Source organism: Amblyomma maculatum, chromosome 2 (assembly GCF_055883805.1).
Source record: "Amblyomma maculatum isolate TAMU_Amacu chromosome 2, ASM5588380v1, whole genome shotgun sequence".
Classification (NCBI taxonomy): domain Eukaryota; kingdom Metazoa; phylum Arthropoda; class Arachnida; order Ixodida; family Ixodidae; genus Amblyomma; species Amblyomma maculatum.
The window spans coordinates 41,544,464-41,560,498 of record NC_139345.1 but is presented as its reverse complement, the minus strand read 5'-3'; the positions used below and the strand labels follow the sequence as shown (position 1 = coordinate 41,560,498).

Below are 16,035 nucleotides of genomic sequence, written 5' to 3'. Positions count from 1 at the left end.
TTACAGATGCTTTCATTCCGAAGCCCTCCACTACGCCACCTCTTTCTCTTTCCGCTTTCACTCCAATCTTCCTCCCTTCCCTTGCGGCGTGGCCCCGCCGGGGTGTTGCAGTGATAAGACGCCCGACTACTGTGCCGGAGAACCTGGGTTCGAACCTGACCTCGGCGGCTGCGTTTTGATGGAGGCGAAACGAAGAGGCATCCATGTGCTGTGCGATGTCAGCGCACGTTAAAGATCTCCAGGTGGTCGAACTTACTCCGCAGCCCTCCACTACGGCTCCTCTTTCTCTCTTTCCACTTTCACTCCCACCTTCCTCCCTTCCTTTACGGCGCGGTTGAGGTGTCCACAGAAAACGAGTGAGACAGTTACCGCGCCTTTCCCTTCCTACAAATCAATCCTTTCCGGAGTGGGTTAGGTGTCCACAGAACAAGTGTGACATATTCTGTGCCTTTCATTTCCTGTGAACTAATTATCTACCTCTCGGATTCTTCACACCGAGCGGCAAATGAACGTTGTTGGTAAGCGCCAAGACCCTCGCTAGCTTCAAGCGGATTTTAGGTGGTGGTAACAACTTTTATTGCCACGAAATGAAAGGAATTATTTCGGGCTGGGGCGAGTCTAGGGTGGCCTCCAGTCGGGAGCGACCTCTTGAGCTCGCGTGACGAGGGCCAGTTGCGTAGTTGTTTTTGGGCTGGCCAACAGCTTGTCCCATTCCTCCGCTGAGGGAGCTGGCAAGAGTGTCTTTGGAGGGGGATTGCTGGCGCATTCACACAGTATATGGTCTTGAGTGGCCTGCGTCCCGTCACCGCAGTGCCGGCATGCAGGATTGAACTCTCCGTTTGTAATTAACGATAGTCGGTAGGGGCTAAGAATGGCCTTTGTTTGTAGGCGTCTGAGTGTCGTGGCTTGCGCCCGGTCGAGGTCGGGGTGAGGAGCGGGGTACGTGCATCTTAGCTCGCGATAAAAGTTTGTTACCTCCGCGTATGTGCGCAGTGCCTCGACAGGCGCGTCCGTTCCCGATAGATCTCCCGTTTCCCGGTTGGTTAAGCCTCGGGCTAGACGGTCGACCCCTTCGTTTCCGGAGTTACCCGCGTGAGCCGGAACCCATACGAGATTGATGTTGTGATTGAGAGATCGGTTGCGCAGAATTCGCGCCGCGAGTGCGCTTACAGAATTTTTGGCGAAATTTTGAACGGCGCTTTTTGAGTCGCTTAGAATAGTTTTGGTGCGGGGATCCGCGATGGCCAGTGGATTAGCTACTTCGTCTGCCTCGCATATGGAGCTAGCATGAAATGTTATGGCGTTAATGAAGGTTGACTTTGGAGCTGCCATACATGCCACGTATGCTCCGCGTTGTTGATGTGTTGAGCTGCATCCACGTACACTGCTTGTGGATCTTCCTCGTACTATTTCTCAAGGGTCTGTGCCCTTGTCTTCCTGCGGGCATCATGTCTACCTGGTAGCATGTTTTTAGCTATTGGTTTAACAACTAGTCTACTAGTTATGTCAGCCGATAAATGGGATGTTGCGCACACCACCTCAGTGGGGTGTATGTGGAGCTTGTCGAGAATTACGCGTCCCGCAAGGCTGCGTGACAAGCGGGTCACTTGTGCTGTCTTATGGGCTTCAATTAGTTAAGATAGTGTGTTAAAAACTCCTAATGCAGTAGTCGATCTGAGTTAGCGTATACTGGTAAGCTAAGGGCAGCTTTGTATGCTGTTCTAATTATGCTATTAAGTGCATGTTCGTCCCTACGACGCAGATGATAGTACGGGCAAGCGTACATGATTCTGCTTATCATAAAGGCTTGAATGAGCCTGCACAGGTCGGCTTCTCTCATACCCCTGCGACGTGTGGCAATGCGTCTCACCAGCCCACCTATCTGGTGCGCCGTGACGCGTAGCCGGCGTATAGCTTCTGTGTTCTGCGTATTATTCTGAATCAACATTCCGAGAACTCTGATCGTGGCTACCGGGGGTATCGGTTGGTTGTCAATGTGTAACTGGATAGGTTCTCGAGAATGTGGTTTTACCTGTGAAGCTTGTTTGTTCCTTATAACTAATAGTTCTGATTTAGCCGGTGAACAGGTAAGGCCGTTTTCCTGCACATAAGACTGTACCGTGTCGATAGCTCGTTGTAATGAATCTGTAATATCTCCATCGGAGCCAGAATTGGACCATATGGTGATGTCGTCGGTGTATATGGAATGATGTATGTGTGGGATATCATCTAACAGACGCGGGAGGCCGCTCATAACGATGTTGAAGAGAAAAGGTGAAAGTACGGCGCCTTGCGGTGTTCCTCTCGTCCCTAGTGTAATTTTGTCGCTAACTTTGTCAACGAAATGGAGCGTAGCCGTACGCGCATTTAGAAAGGCAGCGATGTAGTCGTATGTCCGTTTGCCTACGTTTAACTGTGAGAGGTGATTGAGGATGGAAGCGTGTGACACATTTTTCGAAGGCCTTACTCACATCGTGTCCCAGGATGGTTCGCGTGGCTCTTATGCGATTTGTATCTAGAATGTCTTGTTGAATTTACCACATAATGTCCTGAGTCGAAAGACCTGCTCGAAACCCAATCATGGACGGGGGAAACGTGCCTTCTGCATCGGTGTGCATGAGGAGACATGACGTTAGCGAGATTGGGCGGAGGTTCCCCATCTCGAGTCTTTTGCCCGGTTTAGGTATGAAAATAATTTTAGCGTGCTTCCATTCCTCAGGGACGCTGCCCTCTGTCCAGTACCTGTTGAAGAGGTCCGTAAGAGCCTGTACTGACTGGTCTTCTAAATTGCACAACATGTTATTGGTGATGCAATCTTCCCCCGGTGCCGAGGTGGTGTTAATTTGGTTAAGAGCAGCCCTAATCTCTGCTACGGTAAAGACGCTATCCATGCGAGGATTATCCAATCCTGAGTACCCATCTGGCGTGGGTATATCCTGGGAGGTGTTAATGTATTTATTTTTTAAAGTGGTCCTGAGCTCTTCGTCGGTGCCTTGGAAAGATTGCGAGACCCTATGTAGGTTCTTGTGGGAATCTGCCTTAGTTCTCGTAGGATCCAGTAAATGTCTAAGTAAAAACCACGTGTTCTTGTTGCCCAGTTGCCCATTAAGGCGGTCGCAAGTCTGATGCCACTGTTCTCGGCTAAGTTTCCACGAGTAAGCCTCAATTTCCTTTTCAAGCTGGGTTAGCCGAATTTTTAAACGTCGGTTGTGCTTATTTTTATGCCATCGAGCATGGATACTTCCTTGTGCTTCAATCATGTGCACCAGCTTAGCGTCCGGGCTGGGACTGCTGTCCTCCAGGGTAACAGTTTTTGAAGTGTTTGCGGCGTCGTGCAACAGACGCTCCGTCCATTGTCTTAAATCTACTATACTTTCCGCTGGCCTTTGCGAGCGGACATATCTAAAGGCGTCCCAGTTCGTGTGCTTCACTTCCTGGCGACGCATTTTGCAATGCGTAGCTCGGAAAGTGGTACATAGTACATAGTGGTCGCTTCCTATGTTTGTATTTAGGTTTTCCCATCTCGCATCGGGGATATTTCTGGCAAAGGTAAGGTCAGGGCACGTATCCCTGGTTACACTGTTACCAATGCGCGTAGGTTTATCAGGGTCGACGAGTAAGGTATGCCCTAGCGCCTGGGCTGTCTCCCATAATTTAGTTCCCTTTTAAAGCGGATTTTAGATAAGCATGGAAACAGCAGCAAGAGCACTGCATCTTGGCACCGCGCGGATTTGCCTATCCGCGCGTGATTCGTTGAAATCGCCACGCCGTGCGCCTGTTGTATCTGCGCTGTTCGTGGCCGACTTTCAGCATTAACTTTTGCAATTTCATCACGGGTATTTACGCTTTTAGCTTGCATTACAATTACAAGCTGCAGTGGTCGTGGTGGTTCCTTAGCTAGGGAGACCCAGTTCAGTCCTGGCTACCATGGCTGCACGTACATCTAGGATAAACTCAGAATGCCACTATACTTGCCATGTAGTACGATGCAGAAAATAAAATTTCTCGCGGAGTGCGAATCACGAGCCCATATGTCGCCCGGCGATGCTGAACTCTACAACTCACATTCACAATTAGCCGCTCGGTGTAAAAAAATGCACCTCCAAGCGAACAAGTCAGCGGCTGTCAACGCGCAGTGGTAATGTTTATCACGGAATAGATTAAAATTATTTGAGATGAACACGGCGAAGGCTAGCAATGTAGCATAACCCCGAAGGAGTTCAACACTGATTACTCGCGAAGCAGCTTACTAAGCATACGTACAGTTTCCAAAGTGAAAAAAGAAGTATTTCAGGAATTGTTTACATATGTAGACACATCCATACATGCTCCATCAAAGAAACAGGCATACGCATTACAATATACTGGCCTTTGAGTAGCGATAGTGCTCTGGCGTCAAAGTGAATAAGCTCTAGCTTAGCCTTGACAAAACGTCTGCTGCATATCAGATGAGCCGATGTCCGTATCCAGCCTTGGAGCTTCACCACGGCGGTCCACTGTTTACGGCGACCTTCGTTGAAAAGAAACCTGCGCAAGCTTATTACACTTCTCTTTCTGTCCCTTTCGACATATGCCACGCCGACGCGAGTAGTCGGCGCGGTGCTGTTTTATTTCCGGAAGCAGCAAACCACTCCGCAATCAGGGTAGGCAAAAACGACTGTTATGTTTTGCCTACCACGTCAAAGTCGCTGACGACGACAGCGCCACCGCATCTCCTTGACGTAGCCGTTTTAGGAGGTCTCTGATTGATGAGCAGGTCGGGTGACGTCCCAAGACCGCATAACATGGCAGAAGCTGTCAGATCTGGCTACGTTCTTGAGATGGGAATCGAACTGTCCGAGAACCTTTTATACAAGTTCTGGCATGCTATCCTTATATATCACTCAAGAGCTCTCGCACGTTATGGTTAAAACGGGGCTTTACATCTATGCCGGGTTGTCTGTCACACAGCTGTGGCTGTTCATAAGTGCACTAGAAAGAGTATGTATAATAGAGCCATAAATTACAGAATTAGGGATTAAGTGAATAGCAAAACACATGTGCGCAAGCGAGGATCGGTAAAGGGTGCCGCATGCAGTCAGGAGCCATTAACGCAGCAGCATCATGCTGTTGAAGGTGGAGCTTAAGTGTCACCCAAACTTACACATGAGTACGACATATATACACATTGGATCAGTAGCCGTGCCACTCTTGCTGTAGTTGTGGCATGACTTCTATAACTTTCCACTCTCAACACCTACGCCCAGCACACTTGCAAGCTCCGCCGCCTGTCTGAATGAACCGAATAGCTACAGCGAGTTTCTCCAAAAAACAACTTCATGTCCCAGATTTGAACACACGCTTGTCTAAACCACACGCAGAGTCCGAATTATCCAGTTTTTTCGAGATAAGAATATCAAGTATTGAAACTTTGGACTTTAATGGCCTATAGTCGACTACACGGAACTAGATTGGACTCGATTGCACCGCACATCATTGCAGAGCACAGTACCGCACTACATTGCATTGGATTTGACCATACTCGACCAGACTAAACTGGGCGAAGTGATTTGAGTGGGCTAATCTGTACTAGACTGGATTGCATTGTGCTGCGCTACTCAGGATTTGAACCGACTTGGCTAGGCTAGACTGGAGGATGAATTGGACTACGCTAGTCTAAACCGGACTGGACTGAGCTAGATTGGAATAATTATCTATCGATGCCTCACAAAATGTTACCTAAAAATCAGTGTAAACAAATAAATTTCTATTTGTACAAATCGCAATCGCTTCCTTTTTTAATACGTTTAACCGTGGTGATTTGCCGCAACGCTTTGAGAAAACTAGAAAAAGCAGAAGTAGAACGGGGCGAGTGATGGCGTGTCCCACTCACCGCTGAGCGTCGCGCCGTCGGCGTCGTCGGTCTTCAGGAAAGGGTAGGCTGGTTTGTTTGTGCCCGGGGCCGGTACGGCCGAGCGGTAGATGGAGTGTCTTCCTTGCGCCAGATGCCACAGGCTCACCACAGAAGAAACGCCCGGTACAGGTGCGTCATCTGCGTGAGAGACATGCCGTTGCAATAATATTGGGCAGAATTCGACTATGAAAATAAAATTCGATAGAGGCGCTTAAGACCGCTTGTGTGCGCGAAACATGAACTCGGCATCAAAGGCCCCAGCAGCCTCTTCACATTGCACCCCTACAGCGCTGGTACGTCAGCCAGTCGTGTGCTTACGCAAGCAATCACACGTTGGAATCTCTAAAAATGAAGACGCTTTACGTCAGTTAATCACGGAGTAGCGTGCAGCAGCAGAACGTTTTGACAGGATGGTGTTTGAGTGTTCAGAATATTAAATGTTATTTCGCTGTGTTAACCAGGCGGCTATGCTTCCAGATCACACATTGCATGTGCTCCACAGAGAACATCTTAAAGTAATGCTTTTATTGGTGATGAAGTTGGATACGAATCACACTTTGTAACACAGCTTGGCAAACACAATTTCATGGTCAGTGAGGTGGTTCGACGCGGTCTTAACGTCCTCAAGAACGCCGTTTTGAAATACAAAATCTCTACAACTATTTTATTGCCCTCCTTATCCGTTTCTTGCTTAACCTTATTCTGTACATGCTGCCTCTGCGCGTCGGCATGTTTTTCTTAGCAATACGGCATCAGCCTCAGTTGATCCCTACTGCCGCTATCGTTTTGACCGCTGTTGTTCCCACCGTCGCACATAACGATATCCTTCGTCAGAAAACCAGGACTACCCTCCATACTAAAGCAAGACGCAGAGCCACGACCGAAAGCATTCAAGAGCGCCTAGCAGGCTCTCCGTGACGTAACAGAGCTCCTCCTACTACACCTCTCACCCGTCCGCATTAGAAAAGTCAAATCGGCTTCAGACATCGTGTTTTTTGGGAGAATGCGGATAGTAGCGCTGCAGCACTAAACCGCACATGATTCTTTAAAACATCAGACATGTCGACCGGCGTTGCGGCTGTAAGGGACGCACCGTTGCGCGCAGAAGTAGTGCCATGGCCTCTCATTTGACACCTCAGAGCTACGCGCACTCGCTCATCGGACACCCGAGGTACGCATGTCCTCGCATGGCTAGGGTCGAATCTCTCTCTTTCCAAATGCGCCGCCTCTCTTCAAATTGCTGCCGACGGACCACGAAATTGGGAGGCCACCGACGTGTCCTTCGATTAATGCGGCTGGTGAAGCTTTTGATGTATACTTTTATCAATGCAACACTGCATGTCTCATACTCACCCGGTCTTGTCTCGTGATTCAACTCAGGGATGACGATACAAAATTTACGGGAAACTTTTGTCAGTATAGTTTTCTCGTAGTGTAGCTGATTTTGATGCCACTTACAGGTCGAGTCGATGTGACCTTTTTCAAGAACTTCACACAGTCCGTCTGCTTCCAGCTTCAAAACGCATCGTGTGCGTCATGCTTCGTAGTGGTAACATCAGTTTCTCTGCCACTTGCTACATTGCGCAGCTTTTTCTTCTTGGGAATAGCGATCGCCTTATTCGCCAATACGCAGAGTTGGTCCTTATTTTACCACAAAGCTCCAATCATATGCGGAATTAACAGTTCAACGCTGAAACAGGCATTTCTGGGCGGACATTATGATTGGTTTCCAGAGAAGCAGAATACAATCAAATATTTACTTGCAATACGCAAATATTCTGCCAGTGGATGACTGCTACAAACTCCTCGCTCTTCTGAATTGTCGTTTCGATTTATATTCCTTCAGGAAGAGATTTGAGCGACTTCATCGTATAGTCGAACACGAATACATCGAACTTGAAAGGGATGTCAAAATATCTCGATATATCAATGCTTTCACGCATAAAACGTGAAAACATATGGGTTCTCGGTAACCCATATGTATGGATTCTCTGAAACCCAACAGCATACTGCCATCACATGAAATCGGCATGGGTACGCTTACTAGCAAGGCCCAAGTGCGCACGCACGCGCCGAGCTACACCTCGCACCATACGTCGGAAAGGCAGGCGCACTCGATGCACCCCCCCCCCCCCCCCCCCCACACATCTTACTCCGTTGGCCAGATTAAAGCATTAGAGCTAGTGCTGCTTTCGTCTCACGCCGCGCAGCACAACTGGAATTGCGTTCACATCAAACTTGAAGCGGGCGGTGTATCAGAAAAATAGCTGGTCATAAAAAGTCCGACCGTTTTACCTGTACCTTACAATCTCACTATTGAACCAATTATAATCGGGTACACTTGATTTCTGGTTCGCCTTTAGCAGCGAAGAAGGCCACGCGAGAGCCACCGCAAACCTTCTGTCAGCTAGGCTAGATTACACGCACAATAATCAGCGCACCGAATGCCGGCTTCTTCGCATTACAAAAGTGTCCATTGAAAATAACATGCCAGACCGAAGGCCACCAAAAAACTAACTCGGCGTTGACAACGTCGCGCGCATTAACAGCGTAACGGCAGCCGGTAGGTACCGAAAGAAGATAAACCGATCCAACTCCACGTGCGCAGTTATCGTGTGAAGCGCCATTATTAGAAGCTCACCATGCAAGGACGCACCGCTCAGTTCAATATATCGGACCTGCCTTTAAAGTGAATTAGATAAACACGAACAGCAATGCTATTCATTTTCATGGGATTTTCAAGGGTATATTCAGGCACTTAGATGTAAGCAATAATTCAGCATATCCGCCGTCGACATTTTTTTTAAGAATGGAGAACAGCGGAACACACGGGAAGAGAAAGAACACGGCGGCATCGGCATAATGCACTGACTAACAACTCCATTTCATTCCACATGAATAAAAAGATATACGCCGGAGAAATCATAAACAGCGAAAAAAAAAAAAAACACTAAACATAATGACACTTATCAGACACAAAAGGTGCGATAATGTTTTGTGAGTTTTGGTTATATGGGTGTTTAACTTCTCAAAGCAACTCAGATTATGAGGGACCTCCAAGAATCTCGACCACCTGGGATTCTTTAGCTGGCACTGGCATTGCACCGTAAAGGGGCGCCTTCCTTTTCGCCTCCATCGAAAAGGGGCAGCCGGGGCAATGATCAAACCCGCGTCCTCGGGACTAGCAATCGGGGCACCGCGGCGGGGCAATATAGCTGCTTCGAAAATGTTAAAATTTCTAGTCGACGCAATGCCCCGTCATGTTAATTATCGTTCCGTGTGTTGTGATGTTTTCCCCTCAATGTTATGTAAACTGGTGGGGATGAATGAATAATTGTAGTCCTGGATCTTGAGAGGAGTCGAAGCGATGCCTATAGAAGTACATGAATAACAAAACCGTGACTGATTTTTGGCTTTCTGTGTAAGGCTTTCCTCCGAACTTTTCGTATGGTAACAAGGAGTGTACTCGCCTCTCGGCCACGAAATTTTATACAGGCATTTTCTAGAGCGCTGGCAGAAACGTCGCAGCTCAAGGAGTGCACAACAGGACACCCACCGAGCCACAAGGAGGAGGTATCCCGAGAAATGAAGTCAGAACAGCGCCCCTCCGCTCCGCCGGTCTTGTTGCTCTCCAAGACGGGCACCCGTTCCGCCTCGGGCACCAACGATAGGTCCGCGGCCTGCAGGCGACGGACGACGTCATTTCAGATGCGTGTTGTGGCTGCACCGTTCTGCTCCTTAAGAGACCCAATCTTCATGATTATGGCCAGAAGTGCTAGGGGTGGAATTGGTAGTCGTAAGCGCAGAAGAGGTGGAAGAGGTAGTTTCAAATTCGGAGTGCATATTAGTGCGCAAAGTTAATGTTTGGTTTGGTTTGGTTTGTGGGGTTTAACGTCCCAAAGCGACTCAGGCTATGAGAGACGGCGTAGTGGAGGGCTCCGAAAATTTCGACCACCTGGGGTTCTTTAGCGTGAACTGACATCGCACAGCACACGGGTGCCTTGCTTTTCGCCTCCATCGAAAATATGGATGTGGCGTAGGCGTAATAGCCATGCCATGTTATGTCGTATAGTTGTGCGTGATATCTTCAGTGATGGTGCATGTAGTCGTCCGTCGACGCCAATCGGTGGGCTCAGCGTGCATGCCAATTTATAAACACAGACAACACATCTACCCCTCTCCCACCGGGTTCACATTAGGTGGGACTTTCATAGGGCGAAGGTATGGATATTATGCAAGATCTATAGGTTACCGCAATAAAGTTGATCCTCACATTCCTTTCTGTACCGGTTTGAAAAGCATACGTTTGATGTTGACACATAGCTAGAGGCAAATGTTGCTGCCGTCTCGGCAATACGTCACTTCACTGTAATCCAGAGTGTTGCCAATTATATAGAAGCAGTCCTAATCGTAGCTATAATATACTTACTATAATACAGTATTTCATTCCCGTATTCATGCACACTATGTCACAAACTTACTTGCGTGAAAGAGAAACGAATGCTAATTGGCTGCGCCAGTAGAAGGTACAGCTTCAAGTAACCTAAAATGATTTTGTTGCTATTTAATATCAAACAATCTTTTTGTAAAAACTAATTCCTGAAATGCGACAAGCGAAGCGACACAACAGATACTCTATTCCATTCTAACATCATTGTTGAATTAGTGCCTTCCTAGCACTGTCACGACCGGAGCATCATGACAAGCGTTTTGTAAGGCGCTGTTCAAGTGTAAATAAAGGTCAAAATGAGGAGTTCGGAATAATCAAAAAAGAGGAAATGTTCACTCGGTTTACGTCCTCTTCTCAGTTGGGTTTTCGCGGTCTCAGCCACTGAGGAAGGAGACGATGAAACATGAATTCTTCCATCTCGCATGGAAGGTTTCCTCGGGGATACGCACCTGCACTTGCCAGTCGGTTGGATTCCTGGAGTTGGTGCCGCAGATGTAGAGCGTGCTGCCCTCACGGATAGGATGGACTTCGCGGATGTGATTCCGGCAGTCTACGTCCGAACCCAGCTGCACACAGGAGATTCGAGAAGACAATGAAGAGCTCATTAATCTCATTTCGACGTTATTTGAAAGAAATGCCGAGCTTCGCTTGACTTGTTCAGTGAGGCATCGGGTTTGAGCCTCCATACAAAACATGACGCCAGCCGAATTTTTTGTGCATTAGTAACAGCAAGCGGCTATATTCGCACCGCAATGGAATATTCCTGGTGATCTGATAGACGCAGTTCAACGCACAAGCATTACTACCCGCATTCGAAGAGATCACTGTTCGTTGATGCCATCTTCGTAGCCGGATTCTTGGCGTTCTTGTCTCCCTCCGCTCTTCGAATATTGCCTTCATCATTTTAATATGCAGCTACAAAGTAGACATAAGGACCTAAATTAGGCCACTTTCATTATAATAAAAGCCTAAAGCATCCGGTAAATATTTAGCTAAACCCTGAAAAAACTAGCAAATCAATGCTAAAAGAATCTAAAGTCAGCTAAACGAGTGCTAAATATTGCTTCTGCATGTATATGCGCACTTCGCCAAGTTCAACCACCGTTCGATTTTTTGTGCGTGTGTATGTAGGGGGTAGGGGGGGAGTTAAAGTGTGTGTGTGTGTGTGTGTGTGTGTGTGTGTGTGTGTGTGTGTGTGTGTGTGTGTGTGTGTGTGTGTGTGTGTGTGTGTGTGTGTGTGTGTGTGTGTGTGTGTGTGTGTGTGTGTGTGTGTGTGTGTGTGTGTGTGTGTGTGTGTGTGTGTGTGTGTGTGTGTGTGTGTGTGTGTGTGTGTGTGTGTGTGTGTGTGTGTGTGTGTGTGTGTGTTGGTTGGTTGGTTGGTTTGTGGGGTTTAACGTCCCAAAGCGACTCAGGCTATGAGAGACGCCGTAGTGGAGGACTCCGGAAATTTCGACCACCTGGGGTTCTTTAACGTGCGCTGACATCGCACAGCACACGGACGCCACTTCGTTTCGCCTCCATCGAAACGCAGCCGCCGAGGTCGGGTTCGAACCCGGGAACTCCGGACAGTAGTCGGGCGTCTTACCACTGCACCACCCCGGCGGGGCGTGTGTGTGTGTGTGTGTGTGTGTGTGTGTGTGTGTGTGTGTGTGTGTGTGTGTGTGTGTGTGTGTGTGTGCGTGTGTGTGTGTGTGTGTGTGTGTGTGTGTGTGTGTGTGTGTGTGTGTGTGTGTGTGTGTGTGTGTGTGTGTGTGTGTGTGTGTGTGTGTGTGTGTGTGTGTGTGTGTGTGTGTGTGTGTGTGTGTGTGTGTGTGTGTGTGTGTGTGTGTGTGTGTGTGTGTGTGTGTGTGCGCGCGCGCGTGCGCCGCAGAAGCAGGCGGACAGCGAGAAGTAGGGTCGTCGCGCTCCTTGCGGCGACGGAGGATGTGATTCTCTATAGAAAGCTCACATTTCTTCCGCGGCGAATGCGAAGGCCTTAAGAAAGAGAAAGCGCTACCTTTGAGACAGGTTACGACTGGAGGAAAGTTTACGTATGAGACGAGACCACTCTGCAGGAAAGAAACGGAGAGGTTTTAAAATAAGATCTCATAGCATCATAGCACCCTGTGCAGGTGCAAATTGGACTATCTTCTAGTTGCAAGTGAGCACTACATCGACCGCCCTCCCTTCCTCTCTATATACCTATTTCCACTGCGACGCTATATCCAGCATGCTTGGTCGGTCTCAAGGCCGCAAATGTTGCCTACTGGCAGATCCTAGCAGCACAAAGGCTGCGCTGAAAGGGAGGAAAACCCACTCACACTCCGCCGTAAAGTGGTGCAGAGCGAATACATCAATGTCTGTAATAGGAGAAGGATGATGTAGGGCTGCGGTGGTCCTTTTTAAAGACATTAGGCATGCCCGCTGGAGAAAGCAGCGCAAAAGGAAATATCGAGAAGCTCCACGAAGGAAGCGGGGCCGATTACGAACTCTCATCGATTTTCCTGATTTACTAATATAGGACGGAGTATAGCGTTCGATAGTGCTCCGATGTAAAGACGTCGAGCTTTAAATGACACGTGATCAGTTTTCATTCCCTCTACGGCAGCATCATCTCGCAATGTACACTTCCTTCTGTGCAATTAGTAGTCAGGAAGGCGACATGGAACTGCTGGCACGCTTGTGAAGTCGCACTGCGGCTTTCCGGTTAATGCAATATAGGTGGGACATTTCATTCAAGCTAACAAAGGCGTCACTGAGCGAACGAAGGTCTTGAAACCAATATGAAGCATAAGCTTAGGACAGAGGTTTGCGTGAGCGTGCCACAAAACGCTAAAGCGGGAGCAAAGCTGCATAACGGGCAGCAACAGATGTGCCGCGAATTACAAGAACAACACACTCCGCCGCTTATCGCTCATCTCTTTTGGGGGAAATAAAACTTGTTTCGTAGGTCTTGCGTCGCGGTGTTTTTTACCTGATCTCCTCCCCGTACTCTGCAGCTGGACATACTTTGCTCCGGAGCGGGAAGGTGCAGCTCCTGCAACATCACATGTCGCGGAAAAGGCGAAATAATTGCCGTCACATTTTGACCCAATTATAACTGTGGAGTTTGAGGAATGTTTCACATCTATGCAAATGAGCAAGGACGTCAAAAGATGCTATCTCTGAAAATGAGGCACACGTACTCCTTATCACGTAAATACGCATCCAATCGTCGCAGTGAAGACTATAGGTAAAATATTGTTTTTTTTTTCTGTTTGTGTTCGAAAACAGCTGTTCGACAGTGTTAAGAAGTGGGCTGATGGGTACGGGTTGCGATGAAATATTATTGTTAATTGCAACACTGACTAACTCAGAAACGGTCACAGCTCACAACCAGTGCATGCGACACCAATTCATATAAATATTTTTTCGTCATTTCAAGTTACTGCTATGCACAGTGCAAATAATTCATCAATATCAATATGAAAGGGCAACGATAAACTCGTCAGCTCGACAAAGGTAGTAAGGGAAATACACGAATAAACACTTGCTGAAATACAACCAGCGCCAATATTTATTTTCGCGCTTGGTAATCCTTGAAAAAAAAAAAAATAGATTTTTCGCTGATAGCACACAACTCTCTTTATGCGACACAATGTCAAAGCTAAAGTACGCTTGCTGTACTTAATTTGTATAATAAATTCAACGCAACTTTATTTATGATTGGACAAGAACACCACGAAATGCACTCGTACGGATAAATTTTCAACAGCAGTCAGAAAGTTGTCCATAATCAAATTTGAATTGCCACTACTTTAAAACGAACGTTTGTGACGCGGATTGAGGGAAAAAAACAAATAAATAGGCTGTACGTTTTTCTTGCAACCAATTTTTAATTTCGTGACTATTACTTGTCGGGCCCTGAAAGTTCCTGTGTCCGCTATAGCCTTGGCTAGATTCAAAAATAGGTGAGAGAAATCACTTCACTGACTTGCTGTTCACCATTCGCCTGTGAAAACAGCAATGATAATTCCTTCACATACAAGAGTTATTTGTCAATAACCAGGGCGGCACTGTAGATGAATCAGGATTTACGATCAATAGAATAGCGCCTTAGGGTCCGTGTGCCTACATCCCTTCCCTTGACTCGGATATAACCGTAACAGCACTCCGCACGCTTGCTACGTGATGTTTTTTGCCAAAAAATATCAAACTGGTGACAACCACACGTGCGCAGAAAACTGGTTCATCGATGGCGACATCCAGCAGTCGGGGATTAAAAAAAAATCACTGAACATGACAGTGCAGAAGCATGCCACAAGATACAATACGCGACAACCAGCGGGAACTACCTACCACAAACCATCGCCGCTCTATCCAGGGGATGCCTTGCCCCGTCTGACGCTGCTCTTGTATCCGCTAGGGGTTTAGCCACAGCGATCTAGGAAACGTGTCATAATGACGCAACTCCCGCCATGTAGCGCGAAAGCGTTTCAGAAAATAAATTTTTCTTTAGCTATCCACCTTACCACTCAAAACATAATGCTGGCAGTGTTTTTCAGGAATAAGCTATCAATATTGTTTGGTTCGCTATTTACGTTCACTGTCCCTTCGTGCTAGCACCATCTGCATATATGAGATTCAGATGGGTCCGTGAATGGGCCAGAATACACCGAACAAGCTACACAGGTAATCTATACAGCCCTCTGAAAAACATTCATACTGGTCCGAGGTTCGAGCTGAGAACGACCGCTTATCCTGGGCGACCACTCTATCAGTTAAGCTAACCACGAGGGGCAGCAGATAAGGTGAGAGCGAATAAATCAGCAACTTGAATCTGGAACGTTGTTTTTGTATTGGTTACTGGAGTCCCCAGTGGTATAGATTTGGAATGAGGGAGTAATTACTCGTCTCTATGAGACAGATGTCTGTAAGTTGTTACGGAATCTATAGCGATTGCTCTACATTTGAGGGCGACCGGCATACAACGGCTACCTGAAGTAGAACCCAATTAGTATGAAACTGCAACCGAAGCACCATCAACAATCAGTGTACAACCTCGAGAATTTTTTAACCCTTCTCCGGAAACCGATAATATGACGTTTGAATTGCGGGCATTTTCTTATTTTCACCTTTGAAATAGAACGGGACATGCCTGTCGCGACCGGCACAACAGTAAGTCATGGGAGGAATCTGAGGGACAAGTTTCCTTAACTGCATTGAACTTGACTATTAATGCACGGTGTGCCCATATAGCCTAAAACGCTATGCCTGTAACTTCGAAAGGGAAGATTGCTATTGGCCAATTGATTCATGAAAAAGGAACAAAATGATTTGGTACACGCACACGAAAGAAGCAATAGAAGCGCCTACTGGTAATGTGGGCTGTTTTTTTATTTATTTCTTCCCCAGCATTTCGAATCCATAACTTGTTCAGGTCGACCATTACATTTCACTTATGCTAAGCGGAACTGGGATCAGATCAGAAATAGAAATAATCCCGAATAAAAATGGCAACTTTGGCAGGTTTTATAGGTCGGTGCGTAGCGGCGCCAAAATTAGCGCGATGTTAAAACGTACACCCACCGTGACAGGCTCCAGGCTGATGTCTTTAAGATGTAGCTTGAACAGATTCTCCCTGCGAGCGAAATCCACCTCTGTATGGATCCTCATCACAGAACCGCTAAACATCATAGGGGCTTTGTGTGGGGCTACCGCACCCTCTAAAGAA

The 16,035-nt window shown here is 47.4% G+C and overlaps 1 protein-coding gene across 1 annotated transcript in view; it reads right to left on the bottom strand.

Moving 5' to 3' along the window:
* LOC146198499 (semaphorin-2A-like) overlaps window positions 1–16,035 on the bottom strand; it is a 32,511-nt gene that overhangs the window by 13,807 nt on the left and 2,669 nt on the right. The window contains exons 3-7 of the mRNA XM_084591915.1: window positions 15,891–15,942; window positions 13,297–13,359; window positions 10,793–10,909; window positions 9,450–9,573; window positions 5,873–6,031 (exon numbers count right to left, since the gene is read on the bottom strand). Coding sequence (XP_084448041.1) covers window positions 5,873–6,031; window positions 9,450–9,573; window positions 10,793–10,909; window positions 13,297–13,359; window positions 15,891–15,942 — 515 coding nt within the window. The remainder of the gene's footprint in view (window positions 1–5,872; window positions 6,032–9,449; window positions 9,574–10,792; window positions 10,910–13,296; window positions 13,360–15,890; window positions 15,943–16,035) is intronic.